The sequence below is a fragment of the Mustelus asterias genome, chromosome 2 (genome assembly GCF_964213995.1).
Source record: "Mustelus asterias chromosome 2, sMusAst1.hap1.1, whole genome shotgun sequence".
NCBI lineage: Eukaryota > Metazoa > Chordata > Chondrichthyes > Carcharhiniformes > Triakidae > Mustelus > Mustelus asterias.
Window position 1 is genome coordinate 13,009,484 of NC_135802.1, and position 13,858 is coordinate 13,023,341.

At 47.1% G+C, this 13,858-nt stretch overlaps 1 protein-coding gene across 2 annotated transcripts in view; it reads right to left on the reverse strand.

The window, feature by feature from the left end:
• Positions 1 to 1,831: 1,831 nt before the first annotated feature.
• Positions 1,832 to 13,858, reverse strand: part of hhatlb (hedgehog acyltransferase like, b) — a 64,529-nt gene continuing 52,502 nt past the window's right edge. For both annotated transcript variants that reach the window (XM_078231552.1, XM_078231560.1), the window contains exons 8-12: positions 11,432 to 11,576; positions 10,200 to 10,235; positions 8,655 to 8,856; positions 7,733 to 7,877; positions 1,832 to 3,622 (exon numbers count right to left, since the gene is read on the reverse strand). In XM_078231552.1, coding sequence (XP_078087678.1) covers positions 3,510 to 3,622; positions 7,733 to 7,877; positions 8,655 to 8,856; positions 10,200 to 10,235; positions 11,432 to 11,576 — 641 coding nt within the window. In that variant the 3' untranslated portion in view covers positions 1,832 to 3,509. The remainder of the gene's footprint in view (positions 3,623 to 7,732; positions 7,878 to 8,654; positions 8,857 to 10,199; positions 10,236 to 11,431; positions 11,577 to 13,858) is intronic.

Genomic DNA, 13,858 nt, shown 5'->3' on the forward strand with positions numbered 1-13,858 from the left:
GAGGTAGTAGTAGAGGCGGGTACAATTTTGTCTTTTAAAAAGCATTTAGACCGTTACGTGGGTAAGATAGGTATAGAGTGATAAGGGCCAAATGCAGGCAATTGGGACTAGCTAAGTGGTAAAAACTGGGCGGCGTGGACAAGTTGGGCCGAAGGTCCTGTTTCCATGCTGTAAACCGCTATGATATTGTAAACAAAACCTTCCCAATAGGCGTCAACTCCCATTTGCCTGCCCCCTCTCTATAATTCCTCGATTTCCTGAGACACCATTATATTCAATAATGGAGCATCCACAAACCTGTGGGGGGTGAAATTGCAAAGCTTCATCAATCCTTTGAGTGAAGTAATTTCTCTTCATCTCAGCTCTAAACAATTGGCTCCCGAGACTGCTTCCCCGACCCCAACAAAAACAGTCTCTTAGCATCCACCCTATCAAGGTTTGAGATCGCCTCTCATTCTTCTGAACTCCAGAGAATATAAGCCCAGTTTACCCAGCCTCTCATCACAGGACAATCCCCCTTATCCCAGGGACCAAACTAGTGAACCAAAAGCGCGCACAGTACTCCAGATAGCACGGTGGGGGACATGCCTGTCTACATCAATGGGGACGAAGTAGAAATTTTTGAGAGCTTCAGGTTTCTAGGTGTCCAGATCACCAACAACCTGTCCTGGTCCCCCCATGCCGACACTATAGTTAAGAAAGCCCACCAATGCCTCCACTTTCTCAGAAGATTAAGGAAATTTGGCATGTCCGCTACGACTCTCACCAACTTTTACAGATGCACCATGGAAAGCATTCTTCCTGGTTGTATCACAGCTTGGTATGGCTCCTGCTCTGTCCAAGACTGCAAGAAACTACAAAGGGTCGTGAACGAAACCCAGTCCATCACACAAACCAGCCTCCCATCCATTAACAGTATCTATACTTCCCGCTGCCTCAGAAAAGCAGCCACCATACACCCCGGACATACTCTCTTCCACCTTCTTCCTTTGGGAAAAAGATACAAAAGTCTGAGGTTTACCAGGATGCTGCCTGGTTTGGAGGTAGGTCTTATGAGGAAAGGTTGAGGGAACTTGGGCTTTTCTCTTTGGAGCGGAGGAGGTTGAGAGGAGACTTGATAGAGGTTTATAAGATGATGAGGGGGATAGATAGAGTGAACGTTCAAAGACTATTTCCTCGGGTGAATGGAGCGGTAACTAGGGGGCATAACTATAGGGTTCATGGTGGGAGATATAGGAAGGATGTCCGAGGTAGGTTTTTTACTCAGAGAGTGGTTGGGGTGTGGAATGGACTGCCTGCAGGGATAGTGGAGTCAAAAACTTTAGGAACATTTAAGAAGCTATTGGATAGGCACATGGAGTACTTCGGGATGATAGGGAGGAAATAGCTTGATCTGGGTTTCAGACAAAGCTCGGCACAACATCGTGGGCCGAAGGGCCTGTTCTGTGCTGTACTGTTCTATGTTCTGTGTCACGTACCAGCCGACTCAAGAACAGCTTCTTCCCTGCTGCCGTCAGACTTTTGAATGGACCTACCTCGCAGTAAGTTGATCTTCCTCTACACCCTTGCTATGACTGTAACACTACATTCCGCACTCTCTCGTTTCCTTCTCTATGAAAGGTATGCTTTGTATAGCGTGCAAGAAGCAGTACTTTTCATGTATACTAATACACATGATAATAATAAATCAAATCAAAAATCAGATGTGGTCTCAGCAAATCTCTGTACAGCTGCAGCAGAGTGGGACGGAGGGACATAAACTGTAAACAGCTCAAGATGACAGCTGGAAGCGAGAGATATCGAGCTAAAAAAAACACAGAAAATGGAGAAATGAGTTAAATTTTGCATTTATTTCTCAGATCTGTGAATTGCTTCTAAATGAGTTTATTAACCAGTGCAGTTTGAAGGAGTTTATGAGAGAGCTCACAGTCTGTTACCTGACTGTCACCCTTCACATAAATCTGAGACACACTGGATTTGTGTTATAAAAACCTCAGGACCGAACAGAATAAATTAAGTTAAACCTTTGACAATAGTTAATTACTTGCGTGCCGAGTGTCGGAAACACTTGGACAGAGAAAAAAAAGCCCACAGCTGAATAATTAGGGAACAGTGACTCTTTGCTAATTCTTAGTTAGTCTTTTAATCAGCAATTCCTGTCGGTTAAAACCCAGAGAAAAAAACCAAGTGGCCTTTTCACCATTTTCCCCCCACCTCAGTGACAGGGTGTGGGGGGGGGGGGGGGGGGTTCAGAGAGAGGTTCTCCCTCCGTAACCAAGGGCAGCCCCATGGAAGCTCCCGGAAAATGGCCGTGACCCGATCGTTCCAATGAAGAGTCATGTGGGACTCGGAACGTTAACTCTATTTTTCACTCTCGCTCTCTCTCTCTCTCCACAGATCCTGCTTGACCTGTCGTGTTTTGACCTGGTGGCACACAGTTTTCCAGGATTTCCAGGCACAGTGCCTCCCTGTGAAATAATCCATGAGGTGTTGTGACCTGGAATGCACGGCCCAAAAAGCACGATGGAAGCGGGTTCAAGACTAACTTTCCAAATCGAACAGGGAAGGAAAATGGGGAGAGTTATGAGGAAAGAACAGGAGGAAACGGGATTTTTGAAAGAACTAGAACTGACATGATGGGCCGAATGGCTTCCTTTTGTACCATATAATTCTCTAATTAGAATCATGGAATCTCTACAGTGCAGAAGGAGACCATTCGGCCCATCGAGTCTGCACCAACAACAATCCCACCCAGGCCCTATCCCCGTAACCCCACATATTTACCCCACTAATCCCTCTAATCTACGCATCCTGGGACCCTAAGGGGCAATTTAGCATGGCCAATGCACCTAACCCGCACATCTTTGGACTGTGGGAGAAAACTGGAGCACTCGGAGGAATCCCACGCAGACACGGGGAGAATGTGCAAACTCCACACAGACAGTGACCCAAGCCGGGAATAAACCCAGGTCCCTGGAGCTGTGAGACAACAGTGCTAACCGCTGTGCTACCCTTAATTAATTGTCTAGTGTGGGGTGATGGAATCTCCTGACAGGACGGGGGAGGGGGGGGGGGGGGCGGAGGTGGGGAGGGGGGTGCGGGGGGAGTGCCAGCAAGCCTCCCTACACGAGGACAGTGTGTGCGCCTCACTCAATAGGGGCCCCGGCCTACCCTTGGAGGCTAGTGCACTGGGTGAGAGAGAGGATGGATTGGGGCGAGTGAAAGAAGCCACTGGGTTTTGGGTGGACCGGGTTAAGGATTGGGGATAGGGTGTGTGGAAAGGGGTTACCCGGCTTTCTCCCAGATTGAGGTCTGGCGGATTCACGGCCAAATGGGAGTCTGGGAATTGAGGGAAGGACAATTAAGCAGTTGGGCGATCTCACAATTCAATTGGATAATTGCTTGTTTTGGCAATCGAAACCTTTACACAATCTCACAAGTGGCCAATTAATCAGCGGTTGCAGGGGAGCTTTCCTCTGTCGATTTCCCTTCCTCTCTTGGCGAGTCCTCTAGTCCACCTTCTCTTTGTCAGCTTCCAGAGCTAATTGACGTTCATTCTCCTTGATCAGCTGAACTCCGCAGTAGGTCACAAAGAGGATACTTAACGGGCTCCAGGGAAATCCTGCAATTATAATTTTCAAAGAAAAACAAAGACAATTTCTAAAGTGGCCGGAGCAGGATCCAAAAAATACACAATTACCAAAAACCCCTCAGCGGTGAGAGCGAATCGAGGGCCTTCAAGAACTCTCGGGCCTAGTAAGAGGCAGCTCTCAGTGTGGGAGGCCACTCGTCCCACGTGGCCTTTGCTGGTAATGACAACCATTGCACAGAACAGCAGGTCGGTCTTACTTTAATTAAATGTGTTCGTCTGAAAGAAAAGTGGCTGAATGGTGGAGATGAGGAGGGGGCATATGGAAAAAGAGCCCACACTCATCCCACAAGCGCTCTCTGTACCCACCTCAGATGCTCTCTCTCTCCCCCCCTCTAGACCCACCCACACTCACCCACCCCCAATCCATGCCTACTGAAATTCTCACCTGTACTTTGTCCGAATCGCTATTCTCTTTTGTCAGCCCAGACTGGCATGCTATTTAACTAGGAGAGGCATCACAGTTCCATGTCACCAATGTCCATGCACATGGATGTTTCAGCAGAGTTTTACTGAAAATCAGGAGTGGAATGTGGAGGATACTCCTGTGATTTGACATGTACTGTCCGCCCAGTCATGTATGTTATTTCATGTTGTTTGAGTGACACATCAATAAAGATCTCATTCCCAGACATCTCCCCTCCCCTCTCGCTCAGACCGGCTGCAATCCATGTACTTTCAATGAGGCAGGAAGTGTGAGATCCTCGCTGCAAGTTATATCTCTCTGAGGGTTCGTGACCTCCATCGCGGTGACAACACTTCCTGTCCCTTTCAATGGGCAGTACTCGAAAATAAATTCCTCTAATCATGCAGATTGTCACGGCCATTGTCCTTTTTCACACGCTGTGCGTGGCTTTGATACGTGAACTCCTCTCCATCCCTCGTAACCTCTCACTGTGGCTTCAGAAGCGATCGAACACTCCTACATCCTCCACCCTCACTCAGTATCCTTCACAAGAAGAAAGGGTAACCCTTTCAAAGAGCCAGCACAAGCATGATGGGCTGAATGGCCTCTGGCCGTGCTGTGCTATTCTACAGACGTTTCTCCTATCGCTGCCCGGTTAATTAAAGACACTATTTCACAAAAAAGTGCAGCTTACAGTTTGTCAAGTACACTTGTGTGTGAACAAGAATCATGTGAAGAATGAATGAACCAAATGTTCGAGAGAAAGCTTGAAGCAAATTCACACCCGGATCAGCACAATATGAATTCACTCCCTCCAGGAGATCAGCTCAAAGTCACCTCTGCTCGGAATCTGTTCATCTGTTTATACCGAAAGCAATCCTAATAAAGGGCATAACAAGGGCAAGGGGAAGCCTTACGGCCCATGGAGCCTGCTCTGCCACTCAATATAATCCAGGACTTCAACCCTGCTCCCGGCATGGTGGCACAGTGGTTACCACTGCTCCCTCACAGCGCCAGGGACCCGGGTTCAATTCCCAGCTTGGGTCACGGTCTGCGTGGAGTTTGCACGTTCTCCCCGTGTCTGCGTGGGTTTCCTCCGGGTGCTCCGGTTTCCTCCCACAGTCCGAAAGACGTGCTGGTTAGGTGCATTGGCCGTGCTAAATTCTCCCTCAGTGTACCCGAACAAGCGTGGCGACTATGGGATTTTCACAGTAACATCATTGCAGTGTGACTAATAAATAAAAACTTTAAACTTCAATTCCCCGAGACCCCAGAAATCTCTCTACTCCAACCTTAAATATAGTCAGTGATGGAGCACCCACAACCCTCTGGGGTAGTGAATTCCAAAGCCCGCACGCAGACAGATGTACAAAATACAGCAGCGTTAGTTTGAGAGGAGCGGGGCAGTTCCGTGCATCTTCAGCAACATTTATCCCTCAGCCAATAATCATCTGAGCATCGTCGCATTGCTGTTTGCGGGAGCTCACCGTTTGTCTGTTGTTCACTGCGTCTCTAACATTCGCACAGTGCCCAGAGTTCACAAGTACTTCAGCAGCTCTGCAGCACAAGGTTGTTAAAAGTTGCTATAGATGTAACTTGTTTCTTCCCACTACAGGTCGGGTATTCTTTATCCAAAAATCTTGGGGCTGATTGCGTTTTGGTATTCAGGTACTTTTGGATTTACGGATACTGAATATATACCTAGGCCTACTTACAATACAATAGTCTAAGTCTAGGTTAGCTATGGTCTACAAATACTAGATTGTGTCTCCATTTGCCAACTCTCACGGAGTCATAGAGGTTTACAGCATGGAAACAGGCCCTTCGGCCCAACTTGTCCATGCCACCCTTTTTTTAACCACTAAGCTAGTCCCAGTTGTCCGCGTTTGGCTCATATCCCTCTATACCCATCTTACCCATGTAACTGTCCAAATGCTTTTTAAAAGACAAAATAGTACCCTCCTCTGCTACTGCCTCTGCTACCTTGTTCCAGACACTCACCACCCTCTGTGTGAAAAAATTGCCCCTCTGGACCCTTTTGTATCTCTCCCCCCTCACCTTAAACCTATGTCCTCTAGTTTTAGACTCCCCTACCTTTGGGAAAAGATATTGACTATCTAGCTGATCTGTGCCCCTCATTATTTTATAGACCTCTATAAGATCACCCCTCAGCCTCCTACGCTCCAGAGAAAAATGTCCCAGTCAATCCAGCCTCTCCTTATAACTCAAACCATCAAGTCCCAGCAGCATCCTCGTAAATCTTTTCTGCACTCTTTCTAGTTTAATAATCCTACTTCTTGCCCATTAACACTTATTAAACCTGTAATATATCTGTTTTATTAACCTGTATAGCCAGTTTTTGAATGTGTCCGGTTTTTGGATGCAAGGATGAAGCATATTTGACCTGTATGTAACCATCCTTTAGCACTCCCACCAGTTTTGCTTATTTCTTGTACGAGGTAGTCTGCAGGAAAACTTGCTCTGGGGAAAGTAACTCTTCTTCGACTGGATCTCCAGCAGCCTTATTGCAGGACAAGGACCCTTAATATTTCTGCGTCTTCCTACACACCTTCCTGTCCTGTTCCCAGAGGGTCATAGTTCAGCCATCTTACAGTTTCATATTTATGTTCTTGTACAGTTCTGGACACCTTGAATGCTTGTAAATTTTCTTGACAATAATGTGACGATACTGAGCTTTAAGAAATGTATTTTAATCATATTTCTCTGCAGGATGTTCCTAGTAGTCCCTGGCATTTTATTGGAGCTGTTTTGTCTGCAGCCGGTGTCCTCTATTGTTCCTGCATCAGTATAATTGATACCATGTTTGTTTTAATCTGAACTAATGCAGTATTCTGTTGTTTTAGTGTTCCCCTGGGATTACAGAGTAAAGCTTGATTGGGTTGATTGACAGGTCAGGTCATATGACTGGAAACAGCTCGGCTTTCACAGAGAATTCCAGCCTCGTTGCTGTTTGGAGTTGAGAGAGAGCAGTGTCCCTTCTTACCCATATCTGGAATTGGAGATTCTGCTGTTTGTGTGTTGCTGTTTTGGAAGCTGCAGAGAGGGAGAGAGGTACCCTTTTCTGAATGCTGAAGACTGGAAGCTGCGAGAGACTAGGTTTACTTCCCCGTTTTGCTGTCATGAGGATATATCCTTCTCTAAAAACTGCTGTTTGGATTTCAGTCCATAGGTGTTAAAAGCTGGAAATCTAGTATCATGTGAGCAAACTTGTTTTAATGCTAACTGATTCTGGAGAAGGCTGTATGTCTATGAGGCATTGTTTTAAATTGAAAGACACCGAGGGAAGATTGGTGCTCGGAGTGGATTACCCAATGTGGTGTATCCACCATGTCACTTGTAAACTCTTTTCCTCTGGCGTCTGGGCAATGATTGGCCCTGGCAGATGTCTGGGAGCAGACCATCTATGGAATCCTAGAAACTTACTTTGCTGAAGGCAGCCATTCGGCCCATCACCTCTGTACCAGCCTTTTGTAAAAGCAGGCAAACATTGCAACCCACTGCCTAATTGGACAGAAATGTACAGAACAGAACTGAACTGAACCCGCTGGTTACAGGAAATTGGATCCATGGGGAAATGGGAATTAAGGTAAACCTGTCCGTGCCCAACCTTAATGAGACGCTGTTAATTCACCCACCCCATGATAAAAAAAACTTACCGGTTAGGATCAACCTTCGAGCGACCAGTAGAGCAAAGTCAACACTGTTCAGTGAAAGGATGTTGTACAGAATAATAGCCCAGAAGTTTGCAGCTCCAAACACCCCTCTGATTCGTCGTGACATTGCCTCAGACATTTGGTTAGCCTGGGGGAGAAAGAAAAGACAAGAGTATCATTGGCCGGATGGTTAATGGGGGGCAAGAAAACTGGAAGATGCCAACGGACTGGTCAGGTGGGTGGGAAAGTAGCAAAGGGAATTCCATCTGAAGACGTGTGAGGTCATGTAATTGGGAAGGACAAACGTGACAAGGGAAGTTTTAAGTTTAAGTTTATTTATTAGTGTCACAGGTAGGCTTACATTAACACTGCAACACACTGCATCCAAGATGGCGCAGGAGCAAGATGACTTCTTGCAAGCTGTGCCCAGCACAACTTCTAATTCTATCTTTTACTCTCGTTCTATGACATTCTGCACTCTCTCTTTTCCTTCTCTATGAATGGTATGTTTTGTCTGCATAGCACACGTGACAATAAATCAAATCAAATCAAAATCAATGAAGTTACTGTGAAAATCCCCTTCATTGCAGTGTTAATGTAAGCCTACTAAGACACTAATAAATAAACTAAAAAAAACCCTAGAAGGACAATGGGGAAGTGGTGGTGTAGTAATCCAGAGACCCAGGGTAATACTGTGGGGACCAGCTTTGAATCCCAATATCAGTCCCTTTTTATATTCAACTCCTGAGCGGGGGCTTGAACCCGCAACCTTCAGATTCAAAGATAAGAATGTCACCAAGCGAGGCATTGTCAATACAAGGTCTGAATGGCTCACCATGTACCTACCGAGCCAGGATACTTGCAGGATCTTCCAGCTTCAGGGTGCAGGAACCAACGAGGGAAGTGTTTGAAACTAGGACCTTACCTCAATTGATGCAAAGGGTTCATGCTGGAAGAACTTTTGCACCCAGAGTTCGAAGTTGAGACCAAAGCAGTTACACACGGACCAGATATAGACCACGTTCTCCGGGCCCAGCCACAGTGTAGTGACCAGGAAGGTGCAAACTGTGGCCAGGAGCTCCTTCAGAATATTGTCATGATCTTCTCCCAGATAATCATAAACGTACCTGGGAAAAGGAGAAACTACATGGCAGTGCTTGCTTACGGAGGCTTCTCTCTCTTCATCTCACTGGGATAGAGTCGCACAGTTACCAGCAAGCATCAGCAACCCGCCCACTCACAGAGAGGCCCAGTGTGGTCAAACTTTGTTTTTTAATCTTATTCTTTCATGGGACATGGGCGTCTCTGGCTGGGCCAGCATTTGTTACCCATCTCCAATTGCCCTTGAAGGGCACTTCGAGGGCAGTTAAGAGTCAACCACATTGCTGTGGCTCTGGAGTCACATGTAGGCCAGACTGGTTACGGACGGCAGATTTCCTTCCCTAAAGGGACATTGGTGAACCAGATGTGTTTTTTAAAATGACAATTGATGAGAATTTATAATCTCAGATTGTTTTCAGTTGAATTTTAAATTCCACCAGATGTTTATGGTGGGATTTGAACTTGTGTATTAGTCTGGGCCTCTGAACTGTTATCCACCCCCCCTTATCCTGCTTTCACTTCCCAGCAACAATGGTGAGGATGGGTGGGATTGTGTGTGTGTGTGTTGGGGGGGGGGGGTGGGTGTGTGTGTATGTGTAGGGGGGGATGGGTGGGTGTGTGTGTGTGTGTGTGTGTGGGGGGGGGGGGAATGTGTGTGTGTATAGAGGGGATGTGTGTGTGTGTATAGGGTGGATGGGTGTGTGTGTGTGTGTATGTGTGTGTGGGGAGGCGGGGGATGGATGTGTGTGTGTGGGGAGGCGGGGGATGGATGTGTGTGTATGTGTAGGGGGGGGATGGGTGTGTGTGTGCGTGTGTGGGGAGGGCAGAAAGGGTGGGGGCAGAAATCAGAGTTCAGCATGGAGTTCACTGGAAGGATAGCAGGAGCACCGGCCTGAGTGAGAAGGAGGTAGAGAACGTAGTCACTGTTACAACGTAGGAACTGTGGTTGACAATTTGTCCACAGCATGGGAACATTGTCACCACAATGAGAAAAGCTTTCTAAATAGGGAGAGTCGGGGTGATGTTCTGGGGACCCAGGTTCGAATCCTACCATGGCAGATGGTGAATCCAATAAAATCTGGAATTAAAAGTCTAACAATGACTCTGAAACCATTGCCGTAAAAACCCATCTGGTTCACTGCTGTCCTTACCCGGTCTGGCCTACATGCGACTCCAGGGCCACAGCAATGTGGTTGACTCTTAAAATGCCCTCTGAAATGGCCGAGCAATTAGGGATGGGCAATAAGTAGTGACCCAGCCAGCGACGCCAATGTCCCATGAATGGTTTTTTTCAAAAATGTGACCTTGTCGACATCACCCACATTCCGGGAGCAACTTGAAAGAAATAAAACGAACATTTGTTACTTACTTGCACAGCCAGTCATTTATCCCCCTGTCAAAGTGCCTGAAACATAAAATCACACAGTTAACATTCTCACTGGTGGAAAATATGAAAACAAAGAGAGATGGACCAGCCACAACTTATCTCCCCAACAGCCCACCTTCCGAGGGGACGTGTTACACAATGCTTCCTTAATCAGCAAACATTCAGTACGGTGGTTTCAACTTGTACCATTCCTGGGTCAAAATCGCTCTAACATCTTTGGGGGAGGAGATTCGTCCTGCAGCGGTACAAGGCAGCAGCTTATCGCCACCTTCTCAACGAGGGATGGGCAGTAAACGCCAACAGCACCCATATTCCAAGATTTATTTGTTTTTAAATAAAGTCCTGGATCACCGATTGGCTACCTTGGCCTGAAGTGTCCGTGCTCTCCACAAGATGCACTGCAGGATCTCACCAAGGTAGCACCTTCCAAACCCACAACCACTACCAGCTAGAAGGACAAGGGCATCAGATACCTGGAAACACCACTGCCTGGAGATTTCCCTCCAAGTCATTCATCATCCTGTCTGGGAAATATATCGCCGCTCCTTCATTGTCGCTGGGTCAAAATCCTGGAACCCCCTCCCTTAGGAGTGCTGCGTTTCAAGCATGCAGCTCACCACCACCTTCTCAAGGGGCCATTAAGGATGGGCTGTAAATGCTGGCCAGCCAGCGACGCCCATATCCCGTAAATGAATATATTAAAAAATCAATTCAGTAATCATCATCTTCCACTAAACATTCAATCATCTCCATCTATAGGACTCCTCAATCCTGATCTTATATAGATTCTTAGCTCGTTCTATGTCAAAGGAATTAATTGCCAGTGTTAACTCCTGAAGATATGAGATCAAAACTCTCCAGTTGAAGGGGGCTATCACCTTCTCAAAGGCAATTAGGATTGGGTAATAAATCGTATCGCTAGAAATGCCAACACCCCACATACAAAAGGAAATGGAACCAAGTGCCATGCTCCTCAAAAGAGATGGTACACACTGGATGGGCCGAATGGCCTTTTATAATTCAATGAAGAGTAGGTGGGACATCTATCCGCAGTGTGGAGCTGCCCCAGCCTATCCGCAGTGTGGAGCTGCCCCAGTCTATCCGCAATGCACGTTGGGACATCCTGCGACTCCTAGTCATTTTTCCCATCCGGTAGAAGGCCAAAGAGCTTGGAAACTGAAAGAAATGGAATTTGTATAAAAGCAGACACTTACGTTTCAGCAAACACATACAGCATGGTGATACATTTCGGTGGCTTGGGCGGGTCTAGGTAATCAAGCCTGGCCACCGTTCCGATCACCCCGAACATCACCGCTGCCTTCACCCAGTCATACACCAGGTTGAAATAAGCCAAACAAGCTGTGCCAGATAATCAGGACAAAAAGAAAGACACAATTCATCAGTAAAAATTCCATCAGCACAGGATTTGACTTTCTAGTTTGGTAGCTGCCTTTACATGTGAGGTCTGGTGGCGCAGTGGGTAGCGTCCCTGCCTTTGAGTCAGAAGCTGGGTTTGAATCACACCCCAGGTCTTGGTGGAAAATTCATAATGTGACCGAACGGGTTGAATATCAACCTGCAAAGTCCTCCCAGCCCACACCAATGGCAGGCAAGAAGAGTGATCATAGGAAGAATGTTGGAGCCTCTACCATCACCACCCATAGATCCAGATACATGTAAAAAATTGCATGTTGCCACAGCGACTCAGACTCCCCGAGTGACCAGGTGCCTTTATTTCTCTAAGTGACTAAGGAAGGTCAAACAGCTCCAATAAAAACTGTGGAATGTCTTGGCCTTATACAGACGTTAATCTTCAAATGTTTATCTTGCAGTGTGCAAGTTGATCATGAGCTTCTCTACATTACAGCAGTAGCTACAAGGCAGCACGGTGGCACAGTGGTTGGCACTGCTGCTCACAGCGCCAGGAACCCGGGTTCGATTCCCGGTTTGGGTCACTATCTGTGCGGAGTCTGCACGTTCTCCTTGTGTCTGCGTGGGTTTCCTCCGGGTGCTCCGGTTTTCCCCCACAGTCCGAAAGACGGTCTGGTTAGGTGATTTGGCCGTGCTAAATTCTCCCACAATGTACCCGAACAGGCGCTGGAGTGTGGTGACTAGGGGATTTTCACAGTAACTTCATTGCAGTGTTAATGCAAGTCTATTTGGGACACTAATAAACTTGAAACTTATAAAGTACCTCACTGGCTGTGCCCGCTTTAAAATGTTAATTTTGAAAGAAACTATTTTTAATTTTTGGGAGGAGGGGAATTCTAGTTCCACAGACAAGTGGCCCAAACTCAAAGTAGCAGAGGGGGAGCTGAGGGCAAGGCTTTGCAGAGGGAGGATGGAGCGAGACCAAAGCAAGTTAAGAAGATCACAGAGGAATTAGAAATGGAAGCGGAGGAAGTTCATGGGGGGGGGGGGGTAATTGTTCATTGGAGGCACAGTGAGGTCAGGGATAGAACAAAGAACAAAGAACACAGAACAGTACAGCACAGAAAACAGGCCCTTCGGCCCTCCAAGCCTGTGCCGCTCCTTGGTCCAACTAGACCAATCGTTTGTATCCCTCCATTCCCAGGCTGCTCATGTGACTATCCAGGTAAGTCTTAAACGATGTCAGCGTGCCTGCCTCCACCACCCTACTTGGCAGCGCATTCCAGGCCCCCACCACCCTCTGTGTAAAAAACGTCCCTCTGCTGAGTTATACTTCGCCCCTCTCAGCTTGAGCCCGTGACCCCTCGTGATCGTCACCTCCGACCTGGGAAAAAGCTTCCCACTGTTCACCCTATCTATACCCTTCATAATCTTGTATACCTCTATTAGATCTCCCCTCATTCTCCGTCTTTCCAAGGAGAACAACCCCAGTCTACCCAATCTCTCCTCATAGCTAAGACCCTCCATACCAGGCAACATCCTGGTAAACCTTCTCTGCACTCTCTCCAATGCCTCCACGTCCTTCTGGTAGTGCGGCGACCAGAACTGGATGCAGTACTCCAAATGTGGCCTAACCAGCGTTCTATACAGCTGCATCATCAGACTCCAGCTTTTATACTCTATACCCCGTCCTATAAAGGCAAGCATACCATATGCCTTCTTCACCACCTTCTCCACCTGTGTTGCCACCTTCAAGGATTTGTGGACTTGCACACCTCGGTCCCTCTGTGTTTCTATCGTCCTGATGACTCTGCCATTTATTGTATAACTCCTCCCTACATTATTCCTTCCAAAATGCATCACTTCGCATTTATCCGGATTAAATTCCATCTGCCACCTCTCCGCCCAATTTTCCAGCCTATCTATATCCTGCTGTATTGCCCGACAATGCTCTTCGCTATCCGCAATTCCAGCCATCTTCGTGTCATCCGCAAACTTGCTGATTACACCAGTTACACCTTCTTCCAAATCATTTATATATATCACAAATAGCAGAGGTCCTAGTACAGAGCCCTGCGGAACACCACTGGTCACAGACCTCCAGCCGGAAAAAGACCCTTCGACCACTACCCTCTGTCTCCTATGGCCAAGCCAGTTCTCCACCCATCGAGCCACTTCTCCTTGTATCCCATGAGCCTTAACCTTCTTAACCAACCTGCCATGTGGGACTTTGTCAAATGCCTTACTGAAATCCATATAGACGACATCCA